At 33.6% G+C, this 15,506-nt stretch overlaps 1 protein-coding gene across 1 annotated transcript in view; it reads right to left on the bottom strand.

Annotated features, from left to right (window-relative positions):
* The window catches only part of CNTLN (centlein), a 440,159-nt gene that overhangs the window by 72,382 nt on the left and 352,271 nt on the right, over positions 1-15,506 (bottom strand). The window contains exons 22-25 of the mRNA XM_036739595.1: positions 5,762-5,859; positions 4,330-4,456; positions 2,819-2,956; positions 2,064-2,249 (exon numbers count right to left, since the gene is read on the bottom strand). Of these exons, the coding sequence (XP_036595490.1) occupies positions 2,064-2,249; positions 2,819-2,956; positions 4,330-4,456; positions 5,762-5,859 (549 nt within the window). The remainder of the gene's footprint in view (positions 1-2,063; positions 2,250-2,818; positions 2,957-4,329; positions 4,457-5,761; positions 5,860-15,506) is intronic.

Raw genomic sequence — 15,506 nt, 5'->3', positions numbered from 1 at the left:
GGTCTAGGCCTTATCAACTCATGCCTGGATTACTGCAATAGACTGCTGGTGGGTCTACCTGCCTTTCCCCACTTCCCCCTCCATTTGGCCACCAATGTGATCTTAAAGCCCAAGATGACTAGGTAGAAAATGAATGAAGGGGAATAATATGAACTAAGATTTGATAGGTACGGGAGAGCTAGGCTGTGGAGAGTTTCGAATGCCAGGCCAAGAATTTTGTATTTTATTCTAGAGGAAATAGGAGATACTAAGGATTTTTGAGTCATCACCCTTAACAGATTTTAAGCTCCTAGAGGGCAGGACCCTATCTGATTTATACCTGTAATGTTTGCTGAATGCATGCATTTTATCTTAAGAGTTGGCTCTATATGGATCATAAAACTTTATCTCTATAAAGTTTCCCTAAAAGTCTATAAAATTGCTTAAACTCAATTCACTTGTCACCTCCTCCTTAGTTAAACCTTCTTTAGTATTTGAACTCTAAAGTTACACTCTCCTCTATTTAAATGTTCCTAAAGCACTTGGTCTAGATCTTTCCTTTTCCTCTATCACACTATGTATTACAATTACTAGTGAGCATCTCATATCACTCTTCCCCAGGAGAATAAAAACCCCTTGAAGTCAGAGGCTATATTAATTTATATCTTGGTATCCATTGCACCAAGCATGATGCTTTGTATATGCTTGAACCTAATAAATATCTATTAACCTGAATAAAAAACCTAAACATTCTATTAATGGTAGTTAATTTTAACTGTGAGGATTTCCATCAACTTTTAATGAAAAAATATTGTTGTCTAGGCAGTTTGCAGCTAGTAAAATCTTGAAGTATTTAAAGAAGGTCCTTAACAGGTGTTTTAAAACCAGAAATGTGTTTATAATGATATGAAAAACTTTTGTCACTGTAGGCACAATGCTTCTAGAGCTACTTTTAAAAGCCTAAAGAGCACTTAACATAGCACTTCATATTGCAAATAGAATGAAAACATATTTACCAGGTAAAATACATAATTCTAGTATGAAAAGTTATCAGACTATATCTTCTGTATTTGGTGCTGTTCTTAACACACATACAGATACATATGTATATATAAACTTCTAAGGATAAAGTTTATATAGATATAGAGACAAAGGACATTTTTTGAACATTTCAGAGGACAAGAAGATAGTCTAAAAGCAATACAGGGATTATGGGGCTGCATCAACTTTGTATCAATACAAGTCTAGTTGCATCAATTACAATAATCCATTTCTTTAAATTAAAAGTATTTTACAAATAGCTGAGGAATGACAATTTATCTGGAAAAGAATTAAGTTCTCTTCCAATAGATATACTATTTTATTAATATTTTCTATCCCATTTAGGAGAAGGGAAGTTTTTTACAGTTATATGGATAATCAAACTTTATATTAAAGGCTATAATTTTTTGGAAGTTATGAGAGACATGAAAAACACATAATTCTAGAGTCCAGCTGGCCCTAGGCAAAGTTGAAAGGTTGGCAGTTTCTCATTGGCACTCCTAAAACTCCCTTTCTATACCCTTTCAACCCTTTAAGGACACAATGTTCTCAGACCTTTCAAGCAGGCTTCAGTATCTTCAGGCAGGTTCCTAGAGCCCTCATGCTAACTCCTATGGCATTTCAATCAGTCTTTTTCTTCCCAGGTTGTATCCCATAATTCAAAATTATATCTCCCTCTTCTCCTTGACCCAACTTCTATTCCTTGTTTCCTGATCTCAAAAGTCACAGAGGAAATCAATCTGACAAATTTAATTCACACAAAGGTATAAATGAAAACATTTTTCTGTGCTACCTTTTCCAGAGGTATTTTCGTTTTTGAAAGGGGGTAACTAGGAAAGGCAATGCCCTACACCCAAAGGAATGAATGAATCTTGTATGGAAGAATTACCAGCATCCCGTAAGGTAAGTGGCAACATTTGGAGGCATTCCAAAGGGAGTGTCTTCACAGCACCACTTACATTTCACTACCTATTCTATCTATAGGGTCTTCTCTGATAAAAAATATCTGCACTAAGCAAGCAAAAGAAAAGGAAAGCACAAACCTTCACAAATGTGATGAATTCTTCCTCTCGGTCATTGGCTCTCATTAGTTTTATTTGCACTATTTCAAAAGCCCGTTCACTTTGCAAAGCTAATCCATGGAGCTGCTGGGAAGCAGTTGCTTCAAGCTCTGTCATAGCAGATTTTGTCTCACTCATTTTACTTAATAGGTGAGCAAGCTTGTGGTCCTGTAAAAATATCATTAAATATTCACTATGATTCCTAGTTATTATAGTCTGACAAGTTTTGTTAAATATATTTAGCAGGATTTAGGTAGGACAAAGCAAACAAAGGTGTATTTATGATATACTTGTTTTCCTCCATTTTAAAACTTCTGGCTTGTTCATTTTTTCCTCTTTCTAAACTATACTGTTTCCCATACTCACATATTGTTATGTATTTGCTGCCAAATAGAAGAGAAATTATTTCAAACCAAAAAGTCTCAAGTCAATTAAAATTATGTAATATGTTTATAATTTCAGTGCAATTAATGGATTCTATATACCAATATCATGATTTTTCCTCAAAAATAATTAAAAATTTTTATATTAGGACAAAAATAAATGTTTGTCTTTTATTATATAGCACTCCCTTTAGAGAAAAACAAAATAAACCAAAACAATGCTTATTTGCTAGGACATAAAGGAATACAAAAAATTGAGATAATAGTATATATTTGCTTCAGATATAGAAAGATGAAAGGAGGACATTGCATCACAACAGCTCCCAAATAGGAATATCAGACAATCATACATACCTTTCTTTCCAGCTCATCTTTAGCTTTTATATACATCTGTTCATAATGTGACTTCTCTTTTGTAACTACATTAAGCATTTGCTTGAGTGCATCAACTGCTGTCTTCTTGTTAGTACAGTCTTCAGTCAATGCTCTTACCTGAAGTAAAACACAGGGGTTGTGGTGGGATTATTTGGCAAAACAATTTGCATCAGAACCAAACTAAAGCATGAATGATTTAAATTTTTTTTTCTTCAAAAGTGATATCCAAATTCAAATACTAGTAGAACTTGTTAACATTTATATCGTGAAATAATAGAAGTAATTCTAAAATGAATATACCATATGAGTTTACAGGAGAGCATAAATATGGTACCAAAAGACATATGAATAAAACCACTAATTTTATTTGTTAGAATATTCAGTTTTTTCCTTATGAATGGATCAATATAGATATCAAACTTCAAAATTCAACATAATTTACTAATATTAGTTTGTCTAAAAAATTAGGAACTTTCTAGTATATAAACAAACATAGTTATTGGAAATTCTTAGTTTTCACATATAGTAAGAATTATTTAGGATGAAATTAGGTGTGAAATAGTTGCTATATATCATTTAGTACTGATGGAAGATTATAGTGAATGAACTGTTTAAAATGAAAAACACGATTCTAAGATATTAATGACAAATACTAAAAACAACCACAGGAAATATCTTCTTTATTGGAAATGAATTTGTCCTATTCTTTTAGACTTTATTCCTTCTTTCTTTTGAACTGAAAATAGCATAATGATATCTTAGCTCTGGCAAGAAGGATGAAAGAGGAACTCTTTTTGGGGCCAATGAAGCTTAAGGATGGCCATAGTTAGTGCAGGCCAGGTTATCAATTGTTCAGCCAGCTCTCTTCTCCTAAGGGAATCACAGTTTCTCTTAGTTGACAGAATGCTTACTTGAATTTTGGGGTTGACATGTTATATAGGTCTGGAAAGAAGCTTTCCCTGCTCTCACTCTCACAAAGTCTGCACATTAAATCAAGTGGGCATAGTAGAAGATGTGCTGGTTAACTGTTACTAATTTGAAAATAGATTCATAATCTTATATTGTAGCATTAAATGTAACAAAATACTGAATAAAAAGTATGGATCATAATTTTATTAAAGGTATGCTCAATTATATATTCACAGACTATTTTTAGGATGGACAGAAAGAGACTGTGCCTGTCTTTTGTTAATCTGCATAACATAGAATCAAGTTAGAGATAACTGACAAGTTTTTTGTTCTTTTTAAAATTTAATGATGAGACACCTGGTGGATTCCTATTAATCTACATATTAAAGTTCTAAATCTGGGCATCTATCAGTTTGGAGAGCAAATAATGATATGTTATATAGTAAGTTCTATCCTAATATGAATCTTTATATAAATCCACTAGGATTACTGAAATAATTAGTGCAATGTGAATTGTAGTTACATTATTTCTATTAATAAAAATTATTTTTACAATTCTGAGACCAAAAAATAGATGGTACCTTTTTCTCAAGATTTTCTAACAAATCATTAAAGTTGTCATTATTTTCCAAGTTAACTTTCTGTCGATGCTTAAAGTGCTCTATCAAATGTCTCTTCATGACTAAATCCCTCTCCATTCGAGACACTCTTAAAAGGAAGGAAAATATTTTTAAAGGGAGCATATTTTTCATAATACGGATATTCTGCTCAAATGTTATTGATCAAGTTGGCTATACTAGATTACATGTTGTTATATGTATACTATTAACCAGTAAATTCTTATATGTCTATTGATATGCTTTTGAATTATAGACGTTAAGTCTATTTTGAAACTATAGTTGTATTATAGCATGACAGCTATAGTTAATGCGTGTGTGCCAGTAAAATATATGTCACAACTTTTAAATGCTACAGAAAATTGGAAAAATAATTTACACAGCCATTTAATGTTTACTAGATTTAGGTTTATTATCATAATGTTATTAAATTATAAGCAGTATTGAGAATTAATCAAAATAAGTCACTAGGATATATACTTTAGTAACAAATTTTGTAATACCACATTTTATAAATACCTCATAAATAAGCACAGTTGTGTTACAATAATTTCTTTCCATATAATTTATAACTGTGGTGATATATAAGTGGATCTGTTTGCTAGGAAGTTGAGTTTTTAAAAGCTATTAAGATAATTTTATAAATTATTCTAATAATTAGACCCAAATAATTAAGTGATCAAACTTTTTCAAATATTAATCTGTTCTTCATCTGATGGGTTTTATCTAATAATGTCAGTTGTCCAAGATATAAGACATAAATTTTTGAGCAAATTTTTAAAAAAAATTATGAGTAACAGGCTAGAATTAATTAGACCCATAAAAGTCATTAAATTTAATCTTAAGATACCTTATGGTGAAAATATTAAATAATCGATTTTGACTGTTGGAACAAAAAACCCTAGTTTTTATAGGTTAGTATAGAAAACAGACTTTGAAAAACCATCAAGCCATTTAAATATGAAGAAAAAATTCATTTTGTCATCCTAGCAAACATAGATCTGGGCATTTTTTACCAGTTAAAATATTTAAAAATTGACAAGTTTAATATCTCCTAAAGAAATAATTACAGTGTTTGAAATATTCTTTTGAGTATTATTGAGGAAGTTACTTAGATACCATTCAAGAAAAAAATCAGTTCATCTTAGTGTCTGAAAACTTTTAAGATTCTCACTGTAATTTAGAAATTGCAGTTGGTTGGTTTTTGGCCACTAGATAGAGAACCTGAGCTTAGATTATGAATAAGATCTGAACATTTAGGGCAGAAAAAGTAGATTTCATTAACAATAATTAATTCACAGCACTATTTTCTAGACTTGAAATGGTCGACAGTTCTATCAACTAAACTACCACTGGGTGGCACCAAATACAATGGATAGATACACCAAGAACATACTTTCCTTGAAATTCCAGTATCTGTTCTTCCTTTTCCTTTACTTCACATTTTAGAGACTTTATATTTGATGACTGTTTAGTCATTTCATTTGTTGTATTCTAGGTTTAAAATACACATAAAATAAAAAACAACATTTACTCTTCAATAGTTGGTGATATTTGAAGTAAATGATACCAATGACTTAAAAAATTACAAAACAGCACTTACATAGCAGAAAAGACCATCTAGAAAGGGTACAGAAAAGTAACTAAGGTGCATCAGATGCCGATTTAATTAAAATAAATGTGCTATATTATATTAACATAATACATTTCAAATTATGCTTTTGAAATTAAATTAATTTAAATTAATAATGTAACTAAAATGTTTAAAATCATATCAAGACACTATAGAAGGGATAGCCATTAACATAAGGGTAAAGTGCTCTCAAGTCATTCAGATATGAAAAGATAGAGAAAAATGCATTTCTATGTGATGTGTATAACAAAAAACAATGGGCTAGGTAGCATGCTGGTACAACACAGTGACTTGAACTTGATACCACAGTTAATAACTTTATGAATCTACTTTCTTCTTTTTCTGAAACATTATCATTTATTAGTAATAAAGATTAATAAGATTTGGAAGTAACGGAAAGTGAAATAATCTCACATATATGATAAGTTTCTCTATATAATATTATTTTTAAAGCAGTACAGATTTTAAACTTTCAATATACCCATGCAGCACATAAGACGAATGAGAACTAGATCAAAGGTTAGAACATATAACAACTTTGGCTTAAATACTGATTAAATGTAATGATCTTCAGTAACTTCTCAACCTCTCTGTATTTCAATTTTTCTATCTACAAAATGGGATGAATATCTCATTTTCCTATCTAATTCACTTGTCATATAGTTATTTAAGGAAAAATTCCTAGTATATTAAGCAGAATCAAAGATATAAAATCAATCAATCTATATATATATATATATATATATATATATATATATATATACATATTTATTTATTTATTTATTTTTTTGCAAAGCATTGTGTTAAGGACTGGGATACAAGTACAAAGAATAAAATAATTCCTACTCTGATTTATATTCTAATATGAGTTTATGTCTTAATAAAGTTCTATGAATATTTGGAGTACAGGAATTTTATTAAATGTTCTTTATTGATACTCCCAAATGAATAATACATTTTATGTTTAATTTTGAAAAGGAAACAATCATGAAAATACTAATAATTTTTTTATTCCAAGACACAATGGAACTTTCAATTTCTAAGAGGAGTTATAATATTATACTATTTGAAGGCTGGATGGTTTTATCTAAGGTTAAAAAAATGAAAACTAGGAAAGTTGTAGTAAAGAGCTAAGAGAAAATCAATTGCAAGATGATTTCAAATAGAAATGTCCTTTTTTTAAAGAGATTGAGGTGGCAGTATATATAAATATATCTTTTGAATGTCACAGCTTTTCAGGAGCCAAGATGGTGGCTGGAAAGCAGGGACTTGCATGAGTTCCCCACCAGGTCCCTCCAAAAACCTATAAAAAATGGCTCTGAACAAATTCTAGAACTGGAGAACCCACAAAATAGCAGAGGGAAGCAGGGATCCAGCCCAGGACAGCCTGGATGGTCGCTGGATGAGGTCTATCATGCACGAAGTGGAGGGGAGCGGAGCTCAGCATGGGAGGCAGCAGGACCAGCCAGACCAGGAGCCAGGCAGAACAGGCCCTAGCACTCTGAATCAGTGTGCTGTGGCAGTTACCAGACTTCTCAACCCACAAACACCAAAGACAACAGAAACGGTTAGTGGGAAAAGCTGCAGGGGACAGAGCTCGTGGTTTGGCCACCACCCCAGGGGCAGTGGGGGAGGTGCAGCTACAGAACTACAGCTGCAGTTATTTCTGGCCCAAGGCCCACATGGTGGGAGGAATTAAGTGGCCGATCAGAGCAGGAGTGAAGAGCTTGCTGAAGTTTTGCCTCAGGTCCGGGTTGGTGGTTCTTGAGGAAGGAGGAGTGCTGGGGTGGCAGAGCTGGCTATTTAGAAATCGCTCTGAAATCAACGGTGCATCCCTTCAAGCTTGGAACAAAGTACTCTTTGCTCTACAAGCAGTCATACCCCGACGAAAAACTCAAGGGTGAAGTAAGTTGGGTGGGAACGTGGCCAGGCAGCGAAAACGCACCCAGATTCAGTCTCAGACTTTGGAATCTTTCTTTGGTGACAAAGAAGACCAAAACATACTCCCTGAAGAAGTCAACAAAGTGCAAGAGCCTACACCAAAAGCCTCCAAGAAAAACATGAACTGGTCTCAGGCCACGGAAGAGCTCAAAAAGTATTTGGAAAAGCAAGCAAGTGAAGTAGAGGAAAAATTGGGACGAGAAATGAGAATGATGCAAGAACACCATGAAAAACAAATCAATGACTTGCTAAAGGAGACCCAAAAAAAATACTGAAAAAAATACTGAAGAAAACAACACTTTAAAAAATAGACTAACTCAAATGGCAAAAGAGCTCCAAAAAGCCAATGAGGAGAAGAATGCCTTGAAAGGCAGAATTAGCCAAATGGAAAAGGAGGTCCAAAAGACCACTGAAGAAAATACTACCTTAAAAATGAGATTGGAGCAAGTGGAAGCTAGTGACCTGATGAGAAATCAAGATATTATAAAACAGAACCAAAGGAATGAAAAAATGGAAGACAATGTCAAATATCTCATTGGAAAAACCACTGACCTGGAAAATAGATCCAGGAGAGATAATTTAAAAATTATTGGACTACCTGAAAGCCATGATCAAAAAACGAGCCTAGATATCATCTTTCAAGAAATTATCAAGGAGAACTGCCCTGATATTCTAGAGCCAGGGGGTAAAATAGAAATTGAAAGAATCCACAGATTGCCTCCTCAAATAGATCCCAAAAAGAAAATGTCGCCAAATTCCAGAGCTCCCAGGTCAAGGAGAAAATACTGCAAGCAGCCAGAAAGAAACTATTTGAGTATTCTGGAAAAACAATCAGGATAACACAGGATCTGGCAGCTTCCACATTAAGGGACTGAAGGGCTTGTAATACGATATTCCGGAGGTCAATGGAGCTAGGATTAAAACCAAGAATCACCTACCCAGCAAAACTGAGCATCATGCTCCAAGGCAAAATATGGACTTTCAATAAAATAGAGGGCTTTCAAGCTTTCTCAGTGAAAAAACCAGAGCTGAATTTGACTTTCAAACACAAGAATCAGGAGAAGCATGAAAAGGTAAACAAGAAAGAGAAATCATAAGGGACTTACTAAAGTTGAACTGTTTTGTTTACATTCCTACATAGAAAGATGATGTGTATGATTCATGAGACCTCATTATCATAGTAGCTGAAAGGAATATGCATATATATATGTATACATATATATACAAATGTGTGTGTGTCTATGTATGTATATATGTAGGTATATATGTGTGGGTGTGTGTGTGTGTGTATACACACACAGGGTGAGTTGAATATGAAGGAATGATATCTAAAAAAATAAAATCAATTTAAGGGATAAGACAGGAAGATATTGAGAGAGGGAGAAAGGGAGAGATAGAATGGGGTAAATTATCTCGCATAAAAGTGGCAAGAAAAAGTGGTTCTGTAGGAAGAGAAGAGGGGGCAGGTGAGGGGGAATGAGTAAATCTTGCTCTCATTGTATTTGACCTGAGGAGGGAATACCATACACACTCAATTGGGTATCTTACCCCACAGGAAAGAAGGAGGAAGAAGATAAAAAAGAGTGTATGATAGAAGGGAGGGCAGATGGGATGAGGAGGTAATCAAAAACAAACACTTTCAAAAAGGGACAGGGTCAAGGGAGAAAATTCAATAAAGGGGGATAGGTTAGGAAGGAGCAAAGCATAGTTAATCTTTCACAACATGAGTATTGTGGAAGGGTTTTACATAATGATACGCATGTAGTCTATGTTGAATTGTTTGCCTTCTTGGGGAGGGTGGGTGGGGAGGGAAGAGGGGAGAGAATTTGGAACTCAAAGTTTTAAAAACAGACGTTCAAAAACAACAACAACAACAAAAAAAGTTTTTGCATGCAACTAGGAAATAAGATACACAGGCAATGGGGCATAGAAATTTATCTTGCCCTACAAGAGAAGAAGGGAAAGGGGGATGGGAGGGGAGTGGGGTGACAGATGGGAGGGCTGACTGTGGAATGGTGCAACCAGAATATACACCATCTTGGAGTGGGGGCAGGGTAGAAATGGGGAAAAAATTTGTAATTCAAACTTTTGTGAAAATCAATGCTGAAAACTAAATATATTAAATAAATTAAAAAAAGAACTGAAAGTTACAGCTTTTCATAAGAAATGTGAAAACTGTCAAGTTGTTAATTGTCTTGATGGTTTTAATCTGGTCAAATGACCATGTATAAAATAATTATTATATGTTTATTTTACTTGTGCATATGCAGACAGCCTAAATTAAAAGACATTTTAACACTACTGCAGTAATGTCTCATTAGTTCGGCATCATTAGGGAATTGAATGTCCTTTTAAAATGAATTTTTCAGTGAACAAACAGAAAGTTTTATAATAATCTTTAAATTTTGTCCCTACAAAGTATTCCACGCTTTTCTGTACTCTTAAGCTAATAAAAAAGAAGCTATTTTAGATGTTACATGGTTATTATGATGAAGAGAACATAAATTTGTTGAATTAGAGAGTGATTTGTGGTTTCATATATAAATCTCTTTTCTCTGTACTTTTTATATGTGAATGTTTGTTATTTGTTATGTTCAAAAGAAAAAAAGAAAATTAAAAGAATCATGTTTCGTTATATGTGAGCCTATTCGGTAACAAGCAAGTTTTAAAGCAAAAAGAGTGACTTTTGAGAACTCATTAGGTCAAATAATCACAACAAAAAAGGGACTTTTCTTAATAGGCCAAACTTTACAAAAATAAATGCAATAAGTGTAGGTTCATAGAACTAGAGATGCTGGTTTTATAAGTCATCTAGTTCAATGCTTTTATTTTATGGAGTAGGAAACTGAGACCCAAAGAAGTTCCGTGAATTGACCAAAGTCACTTAAATAGTGGAGTGGCATTGCTCAGGTTCTCTGACTCCAAATGTTAGCACTCTTTCCACATCTGTTTTAAGTGATGTATGTAAATAATAGGTCCGTCATGAAAAATTAAAAATTCATTGAAATTCTTTTTATATCTGGCTAAATGTATTTAGATATTCTAGCAAACTATCTCTATAATATGGTGGACATGAAGAGATGAAAAATGGATTTTCTGTATTTTAAAACAACTTATTGAACCAAGAACATTCAAGAGACAAATACACAAGCATAGAAAAATAGCTAGAACTGTGAAACTGAACATTATTTAAGAGATAAAACAAGGCATTTTAAAATATTCAAATAATCCAAATATCTCTACTTGGTTCTAGTAAAAACATTATCTTAAAATTCAACTATAATATTCACTTGTTTTGAAAAAAATTGTCAGCATTTTTATATCTATGCAGAAATTCTCTTCAATGCTTCATCACAGCATGGAGGACAGGGGTGAAATGATTCATCACCAAAAGAATTGCCCCTAGGTCCAGAATTTTTATGGCCTTAGCAATACATTAAGCCTTTTAGGCATAGGGGTGCATCTACACCAATGAAATGATGAATTCTGGAAGGGAAGAAAGTAGCATGAACATGTGTATGTATTAGAACATGGGAATTTGCAATAGTACAAAACGTACTTTTGTATATTTTTAATTAAATTAATGAAATTAAATTGAAATTAATGTCGTAGGAATCTTTCAAACTATGATCTAAATAATAAAGCTGCACTGTGAAAATCTGGCTCGCATCTTTTTCATTCTTTTCCCCCCCTCCATGTTGGAGATGACAGTAAATATGATACTTCTAAATGAGGCAAAGCATCACAGGAGAGAAGGGAAGGAGTTATACTTTTAGCTCACATTTTCACCAAGGCAAAGGCCGTAATTATAAATATGAATTTAAAAACAAGATTTTCTCTAGATCCTCTGCTCTTCTCTTTTTTCTTGTGCTGTCTCTGTCTCTATCTCTGTCTCTCTCTGTCACTGTCTCTCTGCCTCTCTGCCTGTCCATCTCTCTTTGTCTGTGTGAGTGTGAGTGTGTGTGTGTGTGTGTGTGTGTGTGCGCGCGCGTGCGCGTGTGTGTGTGTGCGTTTCTGAACTCTACTCCCATTGACTCGACTATTATTTCTATAGAGGTGACCCTGAAATCTGCATATCCAATGTTGTATCTCCTGTTCCAAAACTGCATCTCCCAACTACCTGCAAGACATCTCTACTTGGATTTCCCAGAGGAAATCTCAAACTCAACTTGTCCAAAACAAAATTCATTATCTTTCCCCTAAACCTACCTCTTCTTCTAATTTGCCTATTTTTGTCAAATTTACTAGCAACCTTCTAGTCACCAATGTCCATAATTCCGTTAACCTCACCTCTTCACTCTTCCTTGCCTTACAAATCCAATCTACTGTAAGTTTTATGTAATGAACATTTCTATAATGTTATAGAATGAAATCAACAAGCACTTATAAGTATCTGCTATGGCGGGGCACTGTGCTAAGAGCTGGGAATACAAAGTAAAGCAAAAAAACGCTCTGCCCTCTCAAGAGACTCACTTTCTAATTGAAACTCCATTTAACAGGTGGAGCACAAAAGATTAACTGTGACCCATGACAGCCTGAGCCAACCAAATCATCTCCAGCTTCTGAAATTATAAGTGAATTTAATCTCTTCAACAAAGTACCTTCACAGGAACACACAAAGTCCTTAATGAAGGCCTGTCTCCCTACACATTCATACAGCTGATCACACTATTTAATAACAAGAATGGTCTTCATCAGCTTCTCCTCCCAAATTTTTCAGAGGAGTTTATATCCTGAACCTTCGTTGTCCTTGGCTGCCACATCTCTACCTGGCGAAATGATCAAGTGTTTGCTAATTGAGGAAGTTTTAAGTTTATTTAGATCTTTCTAATGGGGTCACTGCTTTACTTAGGGCAGGATATAGATATTTCACTTGTACCCTGCCTCCATCAGTAGCTATTCATTTTCCTGTCTAAAAAAGTTAATTTCATTGTTTTTGGTAATGTTACAGCTCACTATGTCCAGCACATTCCAACTCTCTTCTTTCATGATACATAGGCATGAGCTTCTGTGCAATCTCTGACCTCCAAGAGTATCTTTATCATCATCTTCCCCTATGCCTATCATGGCATTGAGGTAATTGTGAATTAATTAATGTTTTTTTAAACTAATTTGGAGTTACTTATCGAATTCTTCACAGAACTTCTCCGTATCATCATGCTCTGCAATGGACAGCAGTACAAATACTACAATGAGTTTCATGGTGATCATTTTGCTTATGTTATCTTAAGCATTGCAATAAGAGATGACCTATCAAATATCCCATTAAATAACATTTCTGGTTGTCTTTGGATACAAGATGAAACTAATTTGATGAATTCTTTTATTTGATTCTCCAAGAAGAATCTATAAGCCATTCTTCCATTTAGGTGTAATTTCCTGATGTATTTTGGTTTTATTTATGACAAGAACTTCAATAGTGATATGATCCAGTTGATCCAGTAGTATGTTGACTCACTGATACCAGATAGTAGCGACAGCTAAATTCATATTTGTAGAAAGTCTAAAAAATAGGTGATTCTTAATATCCTTTGTTCCTTTTTCTGCCTCTGTACTACTGCTACTTTAGAAACATATAGTACCAAGGGCTATAATTTATTTATTTATTTATTTTCCCTGGTTGCCATGGCCAAAGAATTCATTAACCAGTACTCAGTCTATTGGAGGTAATATTGGCTATTGCCATAAGGTCCTCCTACCTTTCTCTGGAAGGAAGAACCTTTCAGAGTTTGTAGTCTTATGGCATACCCTTTAATAACTCAGCACCACTTCCTTACCATAATGAAGCAACCAGAGTAAGACGCATCCTTTAAATTATTCTGCAATAATCACCAAGGAACGTTGTATAGAAAATTGTCCTTGAAGACAAGGGTTTTGTTTTGTTCTTGGCCTCAGGACAATCTGAACTTGTTCCGTGTTGGACTGGCTGGGTAACATTGAACAAGTCATCTAAGCTCTCAGGTTGCTACTGGTATGACAAGAAGGTGTAGAACCACTGGTGATACGCACCGCTAAAAATTTCCTTAGCAGAAATTTCCTATACCAGTGAAATACAGGTCCAGATTCTTTTATAAATCTTTACTTATATAGGCAAATGCTGCAGTAAATAAAATTTATCATGACATTTTAATTAAAAATTTACTGAGTAGATTAGGAGTAACTAGATGAAATCCTTTTTTATTTTGTTGTAATATACAGCTATGGCAATTTCCCTATTTATAAAAAGGACTAATAATAAATTTAATACTTTCCATACAAGATGGTAAGGATTAATTTAGCAAACTATGCAAATTTTTCTGTAACCTTAAATTGCCATAAAACCATAAGCTAAATACTCAACTTTGAGAAGAATAATGGAATTTTTAAAAATCTGGATTAAAACTTACACTCCATCTCCCAAGTCCATGCACTTTCACTGGCAGTCTCCCCACACCCTGCCTGGAATTCCCTCCCTCCTCGTACATGCCTCCTGGGTCCCAGACAAATCCCACTTCAAAGAAGCCTTTCCTGATCCCCCTTACCTTCTAAAATGATCTCCAATATATTCTGTCTGTATCTTAGTTATACATAGTTGTTTTCATTTTGTCTTGCCAATGAGACTGTGAGCTCCTTGAGAGCAAAGATTTTTTTTTAATCCTTTCACTGTATCCTCAGAGCTTCAAACAGTGTCTGACACATAAAAGAAGCTTAATAAATGCTTAGTGTTGACTTGTCTTGTGGTAAACATAGTCAGAGTATCTCAGTAATTTGATCTAAGGTTATCTAAACCTTATTCTACATCTCACAATAAGGTTATGATATCTTATTTCTTAAAATTGTTAACATTCAAATTTGACTCAAAAAATTTAAAAATCTGAATACATTTACAAAATCTGAAATACTGAAAAAAATTCATGGATAAGAATACAATCTTCTCTTTTGAAACCTCTTCCTTATGTTAAATGTAACAGAATTAAAAGTCTTCATTAAATACACTTAGCTCCTACAGTAATTCTCACCTTAAAATAACACTGCGAGAACACATTCAATATGTTACACTCAAAATATTATCAGTCTTTTCAATACTTCATTCCCTCTGAACAGTTATATGTACTCTATTCCTAACCTCTATTTATTCCTAGCTGAAGCTTTCTTCTGGTTACTTCTATAGCCATCATCTTTGCACACCTCTGGCTACCAACTCTCAGGGAATGAAATAACTTCTAATGAGACACAATTCAGAAACAAATGTCTTCATAAACAGCACATTACTAAGTTCTTGCAAATCATTTCCCAACTTAAAAAAAGAAACCTATAGTCCTATTTTCTATTATAATATATTATTAAATGTCTTTATTTTTTATATTACAAATCTGGCCTTCAAGTTGTTGGGATTTTTATCTCCTCTGGTTAATTACTTGGCAAATATTAGGGTAATTTCCCTTTATTTTTATTCCCACTTACTTGTAGTTGAACAAAAGTCATTTAAATGGAAAGAATTTTTAAGCTAAAACACCTTCTATTTCAAACCCCCTTCCCCTATAAGGGAATATATACATAAAAACACCAAAACATCCAAATACATTAT

This window comes from Trichosurus vulpecula, chromosome 9 (genome assembly GCF_011100635.1).
Source record: "Trichosurus vulpecula isolate mTriVul1 chromosome 9, mTriVul1.pri, whole genome shotgun sequence".
NCBI classification, from domain to species: domain Eukaryota; kingdom Metazoa; phylum Chordata; class Mammalia; order Diprotodontia; family Phalangeridae; genus Trichosurus; species Trichosurus vulpecula.
This window is presented reverse-complemented; position numbering and strand designations above follow the sequence as displayed.